This window comes from Pituophis catenifer, unplaced genomic scaffold, assembly GCF_029215685.1.
Source record: "Pituophis catenifer annectens isolate HBS135680 unplaced genomic scaffold, rPitCat1.0.hap2 SCAF_1, whole genome shotgun sequence".
Lineage (NCBI taxonomy): Eukaryota > Metazoa > Chordata > Lepidosauria > Squamata > Colubridae > Pituophis > Pituophis catenifer.
In genome coordinates this window covers 216,203,255-216,218,946 of record NW_027256881.1, presented here as the reverse complement: position 1 = coordinate 216,218,946, position 15,692 = coordinate 216,203,255, and the positions used below count along the sequence as shown (strand labels likewise).

The 15,692-nt window shown below is 36.8% G+C and overlaps 1 protein-coding gene across 1 annotated transcript in view; it reads left to right on the top strand.

The window, feature by feature from the left end:
* THSD7B (thrombospondin type 1 domain containing 7B) overlaps window positions 1-15,692 on the top strand; it is a 469,405-nt gene that overhangs the window by 147,308 nt on the left and 306,405 nt on the right. Inside the window, exons 5-6 of the mRNA XM_070957022.1 lie at window positions 6,272-6,427; window positions 8,388-8,585. Of these exons, the coding sequence (XP_070813123.1) occupies window positions 6,272-6,427; window positions 8,388-8,585 (354 nt within the window). The remainder of the gene's footprint in view (window positions 1-6,271; window positions 6,428-8,387; window positions 8,586-15,692) is intronic.

Here is a 15,692-nt window from a genome sequence, read left to right as displayed (position 1 = left end):
TTAGAAATACAGGATATTGCATGGCTAGAGCTACTGTTTTTAGGACAGTATTGAGTCAGATAGATCTTGTTGAAGTCTTACTATTTCCTGGTATTGTGTCACTTCTTTGTTGCTGAATCCTCTTTGCACATTAATCTAACTAACGTAATAGATTAGTCAACCGTGGCTGAAGCTATTCCAAGAAAATTTTATACAAATTAGCAGTTCATTGTTGATATACAATTGTACTTGAAGTTCTGTCTTACTTTGCTCTTTTCCTTTATATAAAGTAGAATAATACTGAATAAAAATGTTTAGCATATTGGCATTATCTGTTTTATAGTATATTCTTCTTCCAATTTTAGTATCACTTCTTTTTCTTTCTCTTTTCTCAACTTATATGCCAATCCATTTCCTGGTATATTTGAAAATTCAAAACTTCTTTGGTTTGCATAGTTCATCTCTCTCACTATTAATATAAATGGCTCTCTAGAAGCTTAATTTGGTGGGTAATAATTGTGCTCCTTGGTGATTTTTAATTTTTTTCTTCCTTTATTTTTATCTCATCCAAAATCACTTGTACTTTCTATTTCCTTTTCTTTTTAAATTCACTATTTTGTTGTATAAAAATACCCTGTTACAAAAGCTTTGCTTTCATCCCAAACTGTTCTTAGTCTTGTACCCTTATTAAGGTTATTCTCAAAAAAATTCTTTTAACTTCTTTTAACAATTCTTCACTATCATTTCCTTTTGCAGCATCTCATTCAGTCTCCTCTTAAAAGAGCTATTTTTCCTGTTAAAAGTTAATGTTAATGGATTGTTGTCTTTGGTAATTTTTATAAGTTAATAGCTAAAGCCTAAATCATCCAACTTATATCTATTTTAGAAAAGATTTATGCTTTTCAGAAAAATAAATATATTCTTTTGGGCCACAATTTTTTACCTCTCCATTAATTGTCCATTAAATTGATATCGGATTAATTATTCCAATTAAAAATAATGTGCAGGTGGTTCACTCCTTTGTTCTTATAATTTTAGGGCCATTGTTATATGTTGTAAGTGTACAATAGCATAGTAAATATAGTAGTTTAAAAATATATAAAAATACAATTCATTAGTTACTGATAAACTGGCATACTTACATTTTAAATGCATAAATATTTCATATATAGAGAGATAAAGAGATGTGAGCCTACAACATAAGGCAAACTTATAGACTCACTTAATATATAATATAATACTGTATAATACTTTCATATTTTATTTACCTTAAAGTGAAGTAACAAATAATTTCAAAAGATTTTAGCACATATCAGGTATGTATCAACCTTTCTTCTCTGGGTATCACGATTCATTGCCTGAGACTTTAATGTTGACTAAAGAGAAGTCAGATCCAATAGTCCTTCTGAAAGACAATCTGTCTTGATGTTCTCATTTGTTTAAAAAGGCATTCTAAGGTGTTTTTTGTTGTTGTATTCGGGAAAGGTCTCAATTCAGCCTGCTGATATTTTCCAAACTGTAGAGAATCTGAAGTTAAATAACCATAAGAAGCTGTAATATTCTTTCTAGGAGATTGAAAGAGAGAGAGAGAGAGAGAGAGAGAGAGGGAGGGAGGGAGGGAGGGAGGGAGGGAGGGAGAGAGAGAGAGAGCAAGAGAGAGAGAGAGAGAGAGAGAGAGAGAGAGAGAGAGAGAGAGAGAGAGAGAGAGAGATCCAAAGATATTATATTTTGTTTTCTTACTTGTTTTTGTTTTTGTTTTTATCAGTATCAGGGAGCGTAAATATCTGTTGTTCTAAGCACCCAAGATTACAGTTAAGATCAATATAATATGTAGAAAATTTTAATACTAAATTTACTTTGGGCCAATTTAATCCAATTTACTATTGGATGCATAGTAAAGATGCTATAGATTTTTAAAACATATATTTATTTATTCCTTTTCATAGTATTTTATTATATTAATATAAAACAAAAGTAGCACATTATAGTATTTGAGTACAATTGTCTTGACTGAATATTATTAATACTGTGATGTTTAGACTAAATTGAACTTGTAAAGATAATACATGGACTATGCTATTTCCTTGAAGAAAATAAGTTTGTATTTTATTAGAATAGAATAGAATTTTTTATTGGCCAAGTGTGATTGGACACACAAGGAATTTGTCTTGGTGGATACGCTCTCAGTGTACATAAAAGAAAAGATACGTTCATCAAGAATCATAAGGTACAACCCTTAATGAAACACTATCAATATAAATCGTAAGGATACAAACAACAAAGTTACAGTCATACAGTCATAAGTGGAAAGAGATGGGTGGTGGGAACAATGAGAAGATTAATAGTAGTGCAGACTTAGTAAATAGTTTGACAGTGTTGAGGGAATTAATTTGTTTTGCAGAGTGATGGTGTTCAGGAAAAAACTGATCTTGTGTCTAGTTGTTCTGGAGTGCAGTGCTCTATAGCATCGTTTTGAGGGTAGGAGTTTAAACAGTTTATGTCCAGGATGTGAGGGGTCTGTTATGGTCCGCTTTTGTAGTTCTGTCAAATAATGTCTGTAAATTCTGAACTCTTGCTGGGGCATATAGTGGGCAGCTGAATGTCTTCTATTTCTGGTGCTTCACAAACATATATTTTGTCAGAAAGTGGCACTTGGTGGAATTGTGCATATTGAATCATAGTACTCAGCAAGTCAGATTCTGAGTCAGACTCATTGTCAGGTATTTTTTTTTTTTATTTAACAAGACTTTTTACTTGTAACCCGCATTTCAACCACATGATGTTTGTAAGTAACTCACAGTTGGTTTGAGCATTAATGTTCAAGTCTCTTTGAATATTGCCTTGGCCTGAAGTCTATCTGAGTCAAGCAGTTCGACGATTTTGTTCATCTATATGAGAGGTGGGGAACTGTGGCCCTTTTATGACTTCTGGACTTCGATTCCCAGAATTCCTGAGTCAGCATGGCTGGCTTAGGAATTCTGGGAGTTGAAGTCCAAAGTCATAAAAGGGCCATAGTTCCCCACACCTGTTATGGTGAGTTTTAGAATGCCAGTCTGTTCTTCAAGACACATTTATGGTAACCTGTCAGATTCCATTGGAAGACTTGACCTCCACTAGTAGTTGAAGAATTTAATTACTGTTATGGTGTAAATATTGATTCTGGACGACCATGTTATGACCATGACCAGGGGGGCATTTGCTCAGATTCGTCTGGTGCGCCAGTTGCGCCCCTACCTGGACCATGATGACCTGTGCACAGTCACGCATGCACTCGTCACCTCCCGGATCGACTACTGCAATGCTCTCTACATGGGGCTTCCCTTGAAGACCACCCAGCTTCAGCTGGTGCAGAATGCGGCCGCGCGGGTAGTGATGGGTGTGCCCCGACACTCTCATGTTACACCCCTCCTGCGGGACCTGCATTGGCTACCGGTTGCCCTCTGGGTGAGATTCAAGGTGCTGGTAATTACCTATAAAGCCCTACATGGCTTAGGCCTGGGGTACCTGGTGGACCATCTGCGGCCAGCGACAGCTCCCCATTGCCTGATGCGCTCCCACAGGGAGGGTCTCCTTGGGGTCCCGTCGGCCTTCTCTGTGAGCGTGCCTACTCTTGTGGAATCAGCTCCCCCTGGAGCTCCGGATGGCCCTTGACCTTCGCTCTTTCCGCGGTGACCTCAAAACATGGCGATTTGGCCTGGCCGGATTGGACTGAAGGGTTTTTTAAAGAGGATTGTATTGGTTTTTATATTTGAATACTGAATTTTATGTGTTTTTTATCGTTGTGAGCCGCCCTGAGTCCTTTGGGAGAGAGGGCGGCATATAAGTTTAATAAAATAAATAAATAAAATAAATAAATAAATAGAGGGGGGTCCTTGCCGGAAGAAATCTTTGAAAGTGTGCTTGATTTTGTTCTGATAGGCCCCCACAGTTCTGCACCATATGTCTTAACATATGAAATTATTATCACTTACTTAAATGTGAGTTTTTAAAAAATGGTTTAGAAATAGTATTTTTAAAAAAAATCATCCAGCAAAGAAAGCTTTGTGTTGTTGTTCCTCAGGTTGAACAGACAAAGTTATTTTGTGTATTGAACTTTCAGGGATGGCTTTGCTTCAGAAATAATAGCTGTGAGCACCAGATTCCTTGAGCTGGAAACATTTGGAACATTAAACAGGACCATATCTTAGTTAAGTTTAGGGAATAAATGTGTCTCTTGCACTTTCCCATTTATGAAGGATTTTTTACAGGGTTATGAGCACATCAAGTTCACTTTCCCTCTATATGGAAATAACGGTCTGAAGTTAGTGATAATAATCCAAAAGAACTAGCTGTAGTTACCATTATGGAAATCAGTGGCCCTTAAGGGAGAAAAAGAGAAAATAATACTGTAATAGGAATTTCCATACCATTATTTATATTTTTTACATCAACTAAGGTTAACCTATTTTAAATCTTCATGGATCTTCAGGCCTGCCATAAGTTGTATTTCACGCTATGTGGCTGGAGTTGATAATAATTCTTTTGCAACTTTGTACTCTTATAACTTCTGTTTCAGGCTAATTGCTAATATTGCTGTCTGCTTGATATCTATCTGTCTTCCACTAAGAAGGTTCTTTTTTGTAGCATTAAAATAGCAGAGTCATTACTGCAGCCTGTTGTGTTTTATTTTTCTGATTTCTACAACTTTTCCATTTTGAAAAAAAAACCCTATTTTTCTTAGTCTTAGAATTAATATGATTTACTAAATTTATCGTTGGTGTACTCTAGAGTAAATAGATTGTTGCCAATGGGCATTTCAAAACTATATCTAAACAAGCGAGAGCACTTAGCAACATGGCTAATATTGTTTTTGTGTTGCTGAAACCGAATCTGTTTGTGATGAAAGAAAAATGCAGTGAGACTGATTTGCTTCTTTGCCAGTACCAGAATGATAAATTGTTTTGCAGAGAACAATGCTGAAGGGCATATTAAGAAATGCATGAACCTCATTGAAAGGGAATAGCTTGATGGCTAAAACAAGCAAGATAATATTTATCTATTATATATATTTAATATATTTTTTTGAACCTGTAGGAAAAGGACTAGAGTATACAGAAGGTATAGTCAATTGGATTCCTGCCAGCTTTTAAAATCCCTAAATGAATATGTCAGAGACAATGTTGTTTTGGGAATAAGTAATAATAAAAGTAATCTTTGTATCCAAGTACCACTGTCTGTTAATTGTGAATTAAATATTATCTCAACATGAAACAAGATTGTTATGGCAATTGGCTACAAAACATTAAAATACCTGTTTCTCGACCTTTCTGCATTTCATGCGTCTCTGCATGAGGGTATACATCATGTGCATGCTTGGTTTGTGAGCAGGGACACATAGAATAAAAAAAAATAGAGCATAGGATATAGCATCTTTCCCACCAGGATAAGTCAAACCTGAGTTAAAATTATACAAAGAGAATGTATATTCTTTGCACTACCATATTTACTCAAGAGTGCTTGACTTAAAGGTAAAATACCCTTTACTTACTTGTTGTTTAGATTGCTCTTCAACTATTCCCTTGAACCGTTGAGCCCCATTTTCCTTCCTGTTCATAAAACAAACATCCTCCCCCCATAAAATTCTGGTTAGTCATTCATTTATATCTTGGCATCAGGATGTGGCAGTGCAGTAGACTGTGAGGGAACTCAGAAAGAAGATGTGATTGTTTTAGATGTGCATTCAGTGACATGCTTACTGGCTAAAGGGTATTAGTGCACGGTGATGCTTGGATAGAGATGTAGAAGATGTCAGCGAGGAAGAATCCTACAGATATTCTAGTCAATGATCAATGGTATCTTTTGAGGAAATAAGAGAGCTCCATGGTGAAGGCTAGCAGAGATGGAACAGCAACACTCGTAATCAAGGCAGTAATATATCAAAAAGGAAAACAATGAGACAAGAGGTCAAGATTGCAGGCCGGTTCATGGGAAACAATTGTGATGAATGGTGTCCTGAACTGTAGATCTAATAAAATAATTTCTTCATAACAATAGGTACTAGGATCCTGGTCAGAATATTTTTTTTTAAAAAAAGAAGCAACCAAGTAATTAAAGTAGATAACTTAAGTATAATATAAGAAATTTCATTTCTTCTGACTATTACACTATCGTTAGCTTGAACTCAGATGTACCTTTGGTTGCTGTGCTGAGAATCTGCCCATAGTCATGCATTTGAATTTGGAACCACTCAGTGATTTAAAGGAATAAGCTACACAATTTCTTTTTCTTTTTATGTTTTTTCCCCCCTCTTAAGTGACTAGACCTGCGGAAAAGAAACTTTGCCTTTCTCCTGTTCCTCTTGCTTCTCAACTGTGTACCATTCCGTGTCCTCCTGATTGTGTGGTTTCTTCCTGGTCGGCATGGGGCCCTTGCGTTCATGAAGACTGCCAAGAAATTCAAGGAAGAAAAGGTGAATTTGAATATAAGTTTCAACATAATGTAGGGCAGTGATGGCTAACTTTTTCCAGACTGAGTGGCCAAAGTGCATGTGTGCACGTGTGAATGTGTGCGCGGCTGAACCCCCAAAATGCAATGAGCGCATGCCCCCCCGCATGGCCCCCACCCCATGCATGTGTGGGCCCCCTGAATGCGTGCATGGCCCTTCCTCATGTACCCTACTTCCCCACGAATGCACGGGTGGCCCCCCACAATGTTCCGCCTCCCGCGCATGTGCGGCAGAGACCCAAAGATCAGCTGGCTGGCAGGAGGTGCAAGTGCATGTGCAGTGCAGCTAAACTGGGGTGACGGCTTGCGTGCCCACAGAGAGGGCACTGCATTACACCTCTGGCACGCATGCCATAGGTTCGCCATCATGGATGTAGGATATTTCTTCAACCTGATGCTCTGCAGATGTACTGGATAATATTTCCTTTCAGTTTCCCCTGATACGTTTGACTTTTTATTCCCTTTATAAAGCGTGCTTCTTTGCCATGTGTTCTAATTTTTAGCAAACCATAGTTATTTTGCAAATCAGAATTGTAACCCACAATTAAATTTAGTCCTACTTGGGTGTTTAACTTTGCCTATTTTTTGTTTCATAAGAAAGCAGTCCAAGATTGCACTCACTAACTATCCGGTCCCCTCTACTCTCTGTATAGCTCTGCTATTTTAAAATTAGGATTTTATGTGCAATGCCTACTCATATAGTAGAAGTGTTCCACTTCCCAACAGGGGTGTCTTGAATATGTGTGTCAAAGTGGACGAGAGGGTGGATATGGCATAAGATTGCAATCCCCATTGCTTTCGAAGGTATGCAATTTTGATGCAACGCAAAAGGGGTGGCAGTTAGTGTATATCACTATCTTCACCTGAATCTTACCTGCTTTGACCTTTTTCTTGAGACACCACTGCCTCAAAGGTTCACTAGCATGGGGACCCCAAAGTCATGAAATGAGTCCAGGAAGCATATGCAAATGAGTTTCTGATTAAAACTGATGTACTGACAGAACAGAATATTTGTACTTCAGAGTTGAACTGTGGGGTCCTTGGTGCTCTCTGAGCTTGGTTTTCTTGCAGAAGTTTCATTACCCAGCTCGGTAACATTATCAGTGCTAGAGGAGAACTCCGCTATCCTGATGATGTTACCTAGTTTGGTAACAAAGCTAATGTGCTTTATGCCAAATTCTGATTTGCACATGATTATTGAAAAATTCATGCATATAAGCTCTTTTCCACCTATTTAACAAATGTGGATTTTTTTTAAAAAATGGATTTCTTTAAACATCAAATGGGAGTGACTCTGCCTATACTCTGATTCCTCCAACAGCATATGCTTGCATAAAGTAGATCTAGAAACCAGTAAATTTATAAAGGAGAGTAAGATTGTTCAGCCACACATTTCGCCAGGAGTTGGATATTATATGAAAAGAGCTCTATTATCTACAGTTTGTTATTGAGCAACTTAAATAGTCTTTTTCATAACAATGCAAATATGTAGACATAATGGAGAAGCAGTCATGTTCACCAGCCAGTCTATCCTTCTTCCCACATTCCCTCAATATGTGGCACATGCTAATGTGTAATTTCCTACATCAGAAATAGCGAGGGAGAATTGGAAAGTGGAAAAAATACATAATCACTCTTCTTTTTTAAAGTGTACAAGCATGATTTGATCTTCTTTACGACGTGCGATGTAACCTGAGAGATTTTTAACAGCACCTTCTTGTCATTTCATTGTAAATATGCAAGGCAGCTTAAAAGTTAGCAGAGCCGTCTAGCCAAAGACAGTGAGCTAGAACTGTGGGAAAATGTGTTTCTTACCTCTATTGTATTTGTTCATTTCAAGATAGATTGATAGTTGGAAATTATTCAGTATTGTTTCTTCCTTCTGATTTTAGCTATTTGCCTCCCCCCCTCTCCTCTCCTCTTAGGTTTCAAAATGAGGCACAGATACATTGTTGTGGATTCCATTGATAATTCTGAGAACTGCCCACATTTGATAGAGGCTATTCCGTGTGACAATCCAATGTGTTATGACTGGAGCATTTCAGAAGGAAACTGTTTCCCTTATAATGGAATATGTGGACAAGGAAACCGTGTGTTGTATGCCCAATGCAAGAACAACAATGGTATGTAGCTCAAAGATATTTAATTTAAATATATGCTACACTGTGGGGTCCTTGATGCTCTTTTAGCTTGGTTGTTTTCTTGCAGATGTTTCATTACCAAACTAGGTAACACCATCAGTGCTAACATCATCAATGCTGCATTAATATTCAATAGGTTTTATACTATCTTCTAGAAAGAATGCATGATGTACATCTTAAGTTCGGATGTGGATTTTACTAAAGTTTGTGGCTTTATTTTGTACCACACTTTGTCTTGTGAAAACACATTGCTTGATAATTTAATCAGTTCTTTCTAGCACATCATTCTACCCTCTTTGTGGACTTTCACAAAACCTTAATTGCCTCAGTATAAGAAAAAGAGAGATCCCCACAGTGAAAATTTCAGGACTGAGGCCTAGTTTTCAGTGGGTTGCCGCGGGAATTTAGCTCCACATGTGTAAATGATAGTTATATTGGTCTCAGGCAGGAGGTGTTCGGGGAGATTGGACACTACTGGGCTACAAGTAGAATTTGTGCAGTGGAAAAAAAGCATGCTGGAGATAAAATCCTTGATTGTATTTGTGTAAACAAAGCCACATAAGGTAGCCCAATGCCAAGGAAAGAAAGTTGCTCTTATCAAATGCATTGCAATATAGTGCCAAGGTTCCTGGGCTTCATTGGATTTGGAAAGAAAAGAAAATATTATCAATTTGTGGCTCCAGCTTATTGTGGCCAGCCTTATGATATACAGCATAAAAACCTAAATCTTGCTGGATTAGCTTGTAGGCTCCCCTAGTCCAGTTTACTGCAACACTCTTTAGCAAATGGAATGGCATGGGGGAAGATGTTGAACTTAGACAGGAGAATATGAGCTCTCTTCCACCATCCCTTCCCCTGTGTATGATTCAGAAGATAGGAAAGAGCTATTGGTATTAATAGCCATTGACAGCCCGATCCTCCATAAACTTTGGTTGGATGCTAAATTGGCTGTGCTTGCCACAGCTGTTGGCAGCGAATTCCATAGTTTAAATATGAGCTGCGCAAAAAACCATTTTATTCTGTTGGTTCTAAATTTGCATGCAGTTAATTTCAGGAAATGACCTCAAGTTTGGTTTTTTTTTTTCTTTTGAGAGAGAGAGAGGGGGGAGGGGGAAAGAGGGAGAGAGAGAAAAAAAAAGACTTCTTTTTCTCCACAGTTTGTCTAAAGCAGGGCTTTACCAAACTGTGAGAGGTACCTTCCTTGAGGCACCCTTGAGGGGTGGTGTGAAGAACTTTTTAGTTTTACAAAATTGTAGTGAATCCATCTTTCTCACAGTTTCATTTTATAGTTTTCATTGTTCCTTTGTGTTCATTTTGGTGTTCAGATTTTTAGGAAGATTACACTATAGGGAGGTATAAATGCTCCCCGCCACCCCCCCAAAAAAGCCCTCTAAAACAGGTCATCATTTTTGTGTTGCCCAAGTACTTCACCACTAGCAGGGTTTCAGATCTTAGCAGGTTTTAGTAAGACATGTTCCATCTCTTACTAAAGCATCTAGTAGAAATAAAGTTGACTTTGTCTCACTGGCACTATCAGACCTGTAGATCTGAGAGTAACAATCCTTTTTTAAATAATAATTTTACAATTAAAAATATAAAAAGTAATACAAACTAAAAAAAGAGAGTAAAAAGAATAAATAAAAAGTGCAGAAAAAGAAAAAAAAAACAGTATAGCGAAAAAAATAAAGAAATAACTTCTCCCTCCATCACAGCATGGATAAACAATTTGAGTAATTTATCACTTCATCTTTAAATACAACAAATTATCTCTTCTTCCCATATCTCATCTCTTCTTTATAAACAAATCCTTAAAGCCTGGTTTCAGTCTTGGTTAGCAAAACTCAGTTAAGAGTTACCAGAGATAACATCATCTCTATTTTAATTGTGACAAATAGCTTTAAATAGATAAATAAAAGAACCTTATATTCCTTTCACTTTAATAATCTTAATCTTTAATCTCTTTAAATAATGTCCTAGAACTTGATTTCTTTTCATTTCTTTTTCTCTTATCATAAAATCTTTGAAAACTTTTAACAGGTCACTTTTGTAAATCCAATGTAGAATAATTATCCAAATCACTCTTTTGATTTGTTATTTGTATATCCTTTTTAGGGGATACAAGACATTATTCTTCTAGACTGTCATTTTAAAACCCACTTTCAAATCAGTCTCAGTTTTGTCTGGAAGAACTTGCTCCTCTTCCATAACAACTTTTAAACACAACCTACCTATAATGGCACACATTCTTTCATGCACATTGGCACAAGAAAGATGTTCCCCAGTTTAGGAACAATTGGGGAACCTGGACTTATAAATAACAGAGTTGGAAAGGACCTTGGAGGTCTTCTAGTCCAACCCACAGCTTAGGCAGGAAACCCTACACCATTTCAGACAAATGGTTATCCAACATTTTCTTAAAAACTTCCAGTGTTGGAGCATTCACAACTTCTGGAGGCAAGTTGTTCCACTGATTAATTATTCTAACTGTCAGGAAATTTCTCCTTAGTTCTAGGTTGCTTCTCTCCTTGATTAGTTTCCACCCATTGCTTCTTGTCCTGCCCTCAAGTGCTTTGGAGAATAGCTTGTCTCCCTCTTCTTTGTGGCAGCCCCTGAGATATTGGAACACTGCATTCTTAAAATTATTTAGTTCATGGTTCACAAATATTCTTCAATATGTCCAAAGCTAAACTATTTTGTATTAGTAAATCAAATTTCAGTGTTCTTCCCATTTAATTGTAATCTTTAGTTCTTTCTAATTCTCAGCAAACTTTGTGTCCATGTATGCTATCTTACAGTTGTGATCTTGATTGAAATCCCTTAATTCCCAGTCATTCATCTCACAAGTTGACCACAAAACAACAACAACAACAACAAACTCAGTTCCTGCAGTCTACTCATAAGGAGCAGCTGTCAAAAGTACACATGGGCAACCTAACATTCTCCCCCTTTTTTGGTGGAGACTTCATCTGCCAGAATTTGCTGTCTGGCCACCAGTCTCCGCTGCATTGTCATCCTCCTTTGGGATGTCTAGTTTGCATGTCTCCTCATTAGAAGTCTGAGAGTGACAATCCTCTGAGTGTAAACAGAATTATCCCTCAGTTATATTTATAATAGAGCATCAAGAGAAAATTCTTTTTGTGACAGCAGTTTGATTTCTTTTCAAGAATGTATAACCTTCCTCAAAAAGGTACATCAACATTTGCATTCCTTTCTAACCGTAGCCAATACATGCCGACACAAGATTTACCTCAAGGTTTTATGACTCATTGCTGAATAGTTTGTCGCATAATCTGAACTGGGAAAGTGATTTTAGTGCTCTCTCCAAACCACATTGTATAATTGGATTGGAATGGAATGGAACGGAACGGAATGGAATAAAGAATAGAAAAGAAAAGAAAAGAAAAGAAAAGAAAAGAATAGAATAGAATAGAATAGAATAGAATAGAATAGAATAGAATAGAATAGAATAGAATAGAATAGAATACTTTATTTGGCCAAGTATGATTAGACACATAAATAATTTGTCTCTGATGCAGAAGCTTTCAGTGTGCATGCAAAGCAACAGAGTAATAATAATCATAATACCAATAAGAGGAGGTAGTAAAGGAGATAAGGATAATAATAATACTTCTGCTATACATCATGGGTAAATGTACTTAGATATAACTAGTATTGTGAGAATTAGTTGTCCAGTAGAGCAAAACTGGGCTCCCCAGCTCCGTTTTCAGCTATGATAGCCTCCTGCCACCCTCTGGCAGTGAAAACGGAGCTCCGTTTTTGCTGGCAGAGGGCGGCAGGAGTCTGTCACAGCCAAAAACAGAGTCTGGGAGAGCCACACACAACCCTCCTGAGCACCATTTTTGCTGGCAGAAGGCACTGCAGGAGGGTCCTTTGCTGTTTCTGTTCTTTTAAATGAACAGAATTTCCCCTTTTTGCCTTTGGTAAGCATCATACTTCAAATGCTTACATTCTCTCTCTCTCCCTCTCCCTCTCCCTCTCCCTCTCCCTCTCTCTCTCTCTCTCTCTCTCTCTCTTCTTGCAATCTCATTACTACACTTTTTTTAAAAAAAATAAGGAATGTGATTCGTGTTCCCAGATTCTGATGATATGTAAATGAAAACATTTTGCTGAGTAACATGATATTTACATTGCAGCGTTTCAGACCCAGAGGATGTTCAGTTTCCAGCCCATTAATAATGAATGAGGCACATTTTCATGTGAAGTTTACTAACATGTTGCAGCGACTGTTTTCCTTGGTACAGTCTGAACCTATCCCCGAGCTTAATTATTTTTGATAGAGTGACTACTGTCAAATCACAAGATTGTTTTCCGAAGGGCCTATTCTCCTGCTTTTAGTCAAATGAATGCTACATGAATGATACTAATCTTATCCTAGCTAAATCAGAAATGTGCAGTGTCTTGGTGTAAATATGGCACTGGAAATATTTTCAAGAAGAAACAAATGAGACTGATTATCAGACTGGCAAAATTACTATGTGAACTGTGAATCATTCTCTTCTTATTCCACTTTTCTCAGTGCTGTATTAATCAGAGCTTCATTGACTTCACAGCACCATTTAAATCATTTAGATCATTTAAATCAGAATATATAAGAAGTTTATTCTGCTAGGTTAATAGGATTGTTGGGGACTTCTCTGTGTGTTCCAGCAAAGCTTTGTTGCTGCAAAAAAATCTAAAAACTGGATGTTGTCATTTATAATAGGTGGAGGTTTGATTTCTGTGTGATGGTTGGATGTTCCTTGGGAATGATGAAAGAAAAGTTGTACTAATGAAATTTTGCTGTAATGTATCAAGAAACATATGCAGCAAATGTGATCTACACTTATGTATGTATGTATGAAAGTATATCCAAAAAAGTAACTAAGAATAAAAATAATAAAGAATCAGGACAGTTGAATGCTCCTGGAATCAAAAATACAGAAAATGGATTTCATATATGCACTGATCTTTTGGAAGGAAAACTTTTTATTAAGGAATTGGGGTGTATTGAACACCTTTCATAATTTACAAAATAGCCTATTTTTTACCTAATAAAGTTTCCTTTTTTTGTTCCTTCCTCTTCTATAAACCCTATCTTGGATGTTCAATATTTTCCAGAAATGTTTATATTAATCTTGTTTGGATAATAAAAATGATACTAAAATCTATTTTCTTTCTCTATTTCTTTTATTATCAGTCATTTCTAGCAAATGGATCTATTGGAATTATTGGCACTAATACCAGTGTTGAATGGATTTTATAGCTTGGCTTTTTTCCCTTGGTTCTCATGAAAACATTTTTGCAGAAAACTTGAAATCTTGAGCACACTCAATTCAGGGACCTAGATAGGTAATATTATATTAGCCTGTTTCATTTTTTTACTTTCCTAATGTAAAACATATTACCTCGTAAGTTAGGTTAGGCTAAGAGATTGGCCAAACTCACACAATGAGATCATTAATGAATGGGAATTATATGCCATATAACTTCATTGTCTTCCAGTTTATGTCAGTTGATGGGATTTCTTTTTTTTTTAATGAAAAAAAGTTTTTTTTCCCTTCACTCTCTGAAAAAGCTTGACAGGTATTGTCAGCTTGATGTAATTGCATTGTACCGTGTACAATTGTAATGTCATCCATCTCTGCTTTTTTTTTTAAAGTCAGACTTATTTTTGATCCTGTTACGTGTACTGTGCTTTAAAAAGCAGCTGGTAGCTTTTAACTGCTAGAAGAGAGATAGAGTGATAAATTCCTTCTCATGCAAACAACCATGACTTCAGATTCTGACTTTAAGACTCAGCATCTTTGGCTGGGAGAGTTAAGCCTGACATGGATACTTAGTTTAAGTCTCTCCATTTCTAGTCCACCTTCTAAGTCCTCCTAGCAGTAGCACCAAAAACTGTAGCCCTTCTTTGTTTTTAATTGGCTGTGGTGTTCCTGACTGAAGCTATATTAGGATATTAGATATGGGTCAAGTGACCTGCATCTGCCCATCACTAATAACAACCCTGTTGCGGTATCCCACGTCTTCTCATAAGGGTGCCAACAGCATCATAATAATACTAAGTAACCCTGGCAAGAATTTTGTGATTCCCTCTGAAACCTGGAAGTCACCTGTCTATCACCCACATCTCATGAAAAGAAAATACAACATTTTGGTTGCTGTGATGGTCATATACCTACATCTATAATATACTCTCATACATAGGTTTGCATTTCTTTTAAAAATATACAATGGAGTTTACTTCCTTTCAAGGTTGCTGTTTTTGTCAGAGAAAGCTGTTGATTGAGACAACACACGTTTGTTCTGGGGTATCATTTCCTGGTGTGCAAAATGCCTTCAGAAAACTATTCACATCATTGTGAATAGGTATTATATTTTCAGCGTCAACATTTATTTTGTTTTCACATATACTTCTATGGAATTTCAGGGTGGCTTTTGCATCTAATGGAATCGAGATTTTTTTCTCCCCCAGACTTTAAATGTTTCTCAGCCTTCTATTCTGTAATGGAATAGCAGATTTTTATGAAGGAAGACAGGCAGACAAGTAATTTCCTTGACATCTTTTGCCCTCAAAACAGTGGTCTTACTGTGTACTGCTAAGTTTGAGTTCTAGTAAAAGTTTCAAATAATGAATCATTCTGGTACTTTTCTTTTTTAATAGATATTTGTTCTTGTTCTTGATAGTTAGGTAAGAAATGCTGAATATAAGGTTGGATGGATGGTTAGATATTTTATTGCTGTCCAAGGTCAGGATGATAAAAAGAAAAACATTTCAAGCACAAACAAAAAAGCATATGAAGGAAACATTAAAATTTAAATGTAAGAGTCTGATTTTGCAGCCATTCTTCTCTTCTATCAAGGATTGTGCAAAAGACTTTAATTTTCTTTAAGATGCTTTTAGATATATCGTGTTTCCCCGAAAATAAGACATGTCCAGATAATAAACCCAGTCGGGCTTTTCAGTGCATGTGAGCCACCCCTGCAAAATACCCCTCCCCCCCAAACTACTTACACGCATGCGCAACCTGTTCTGCCATTTCCTCTGTTTGCTTGCCACACAACCAAAATGAGTTGAGGAGGTGAGGC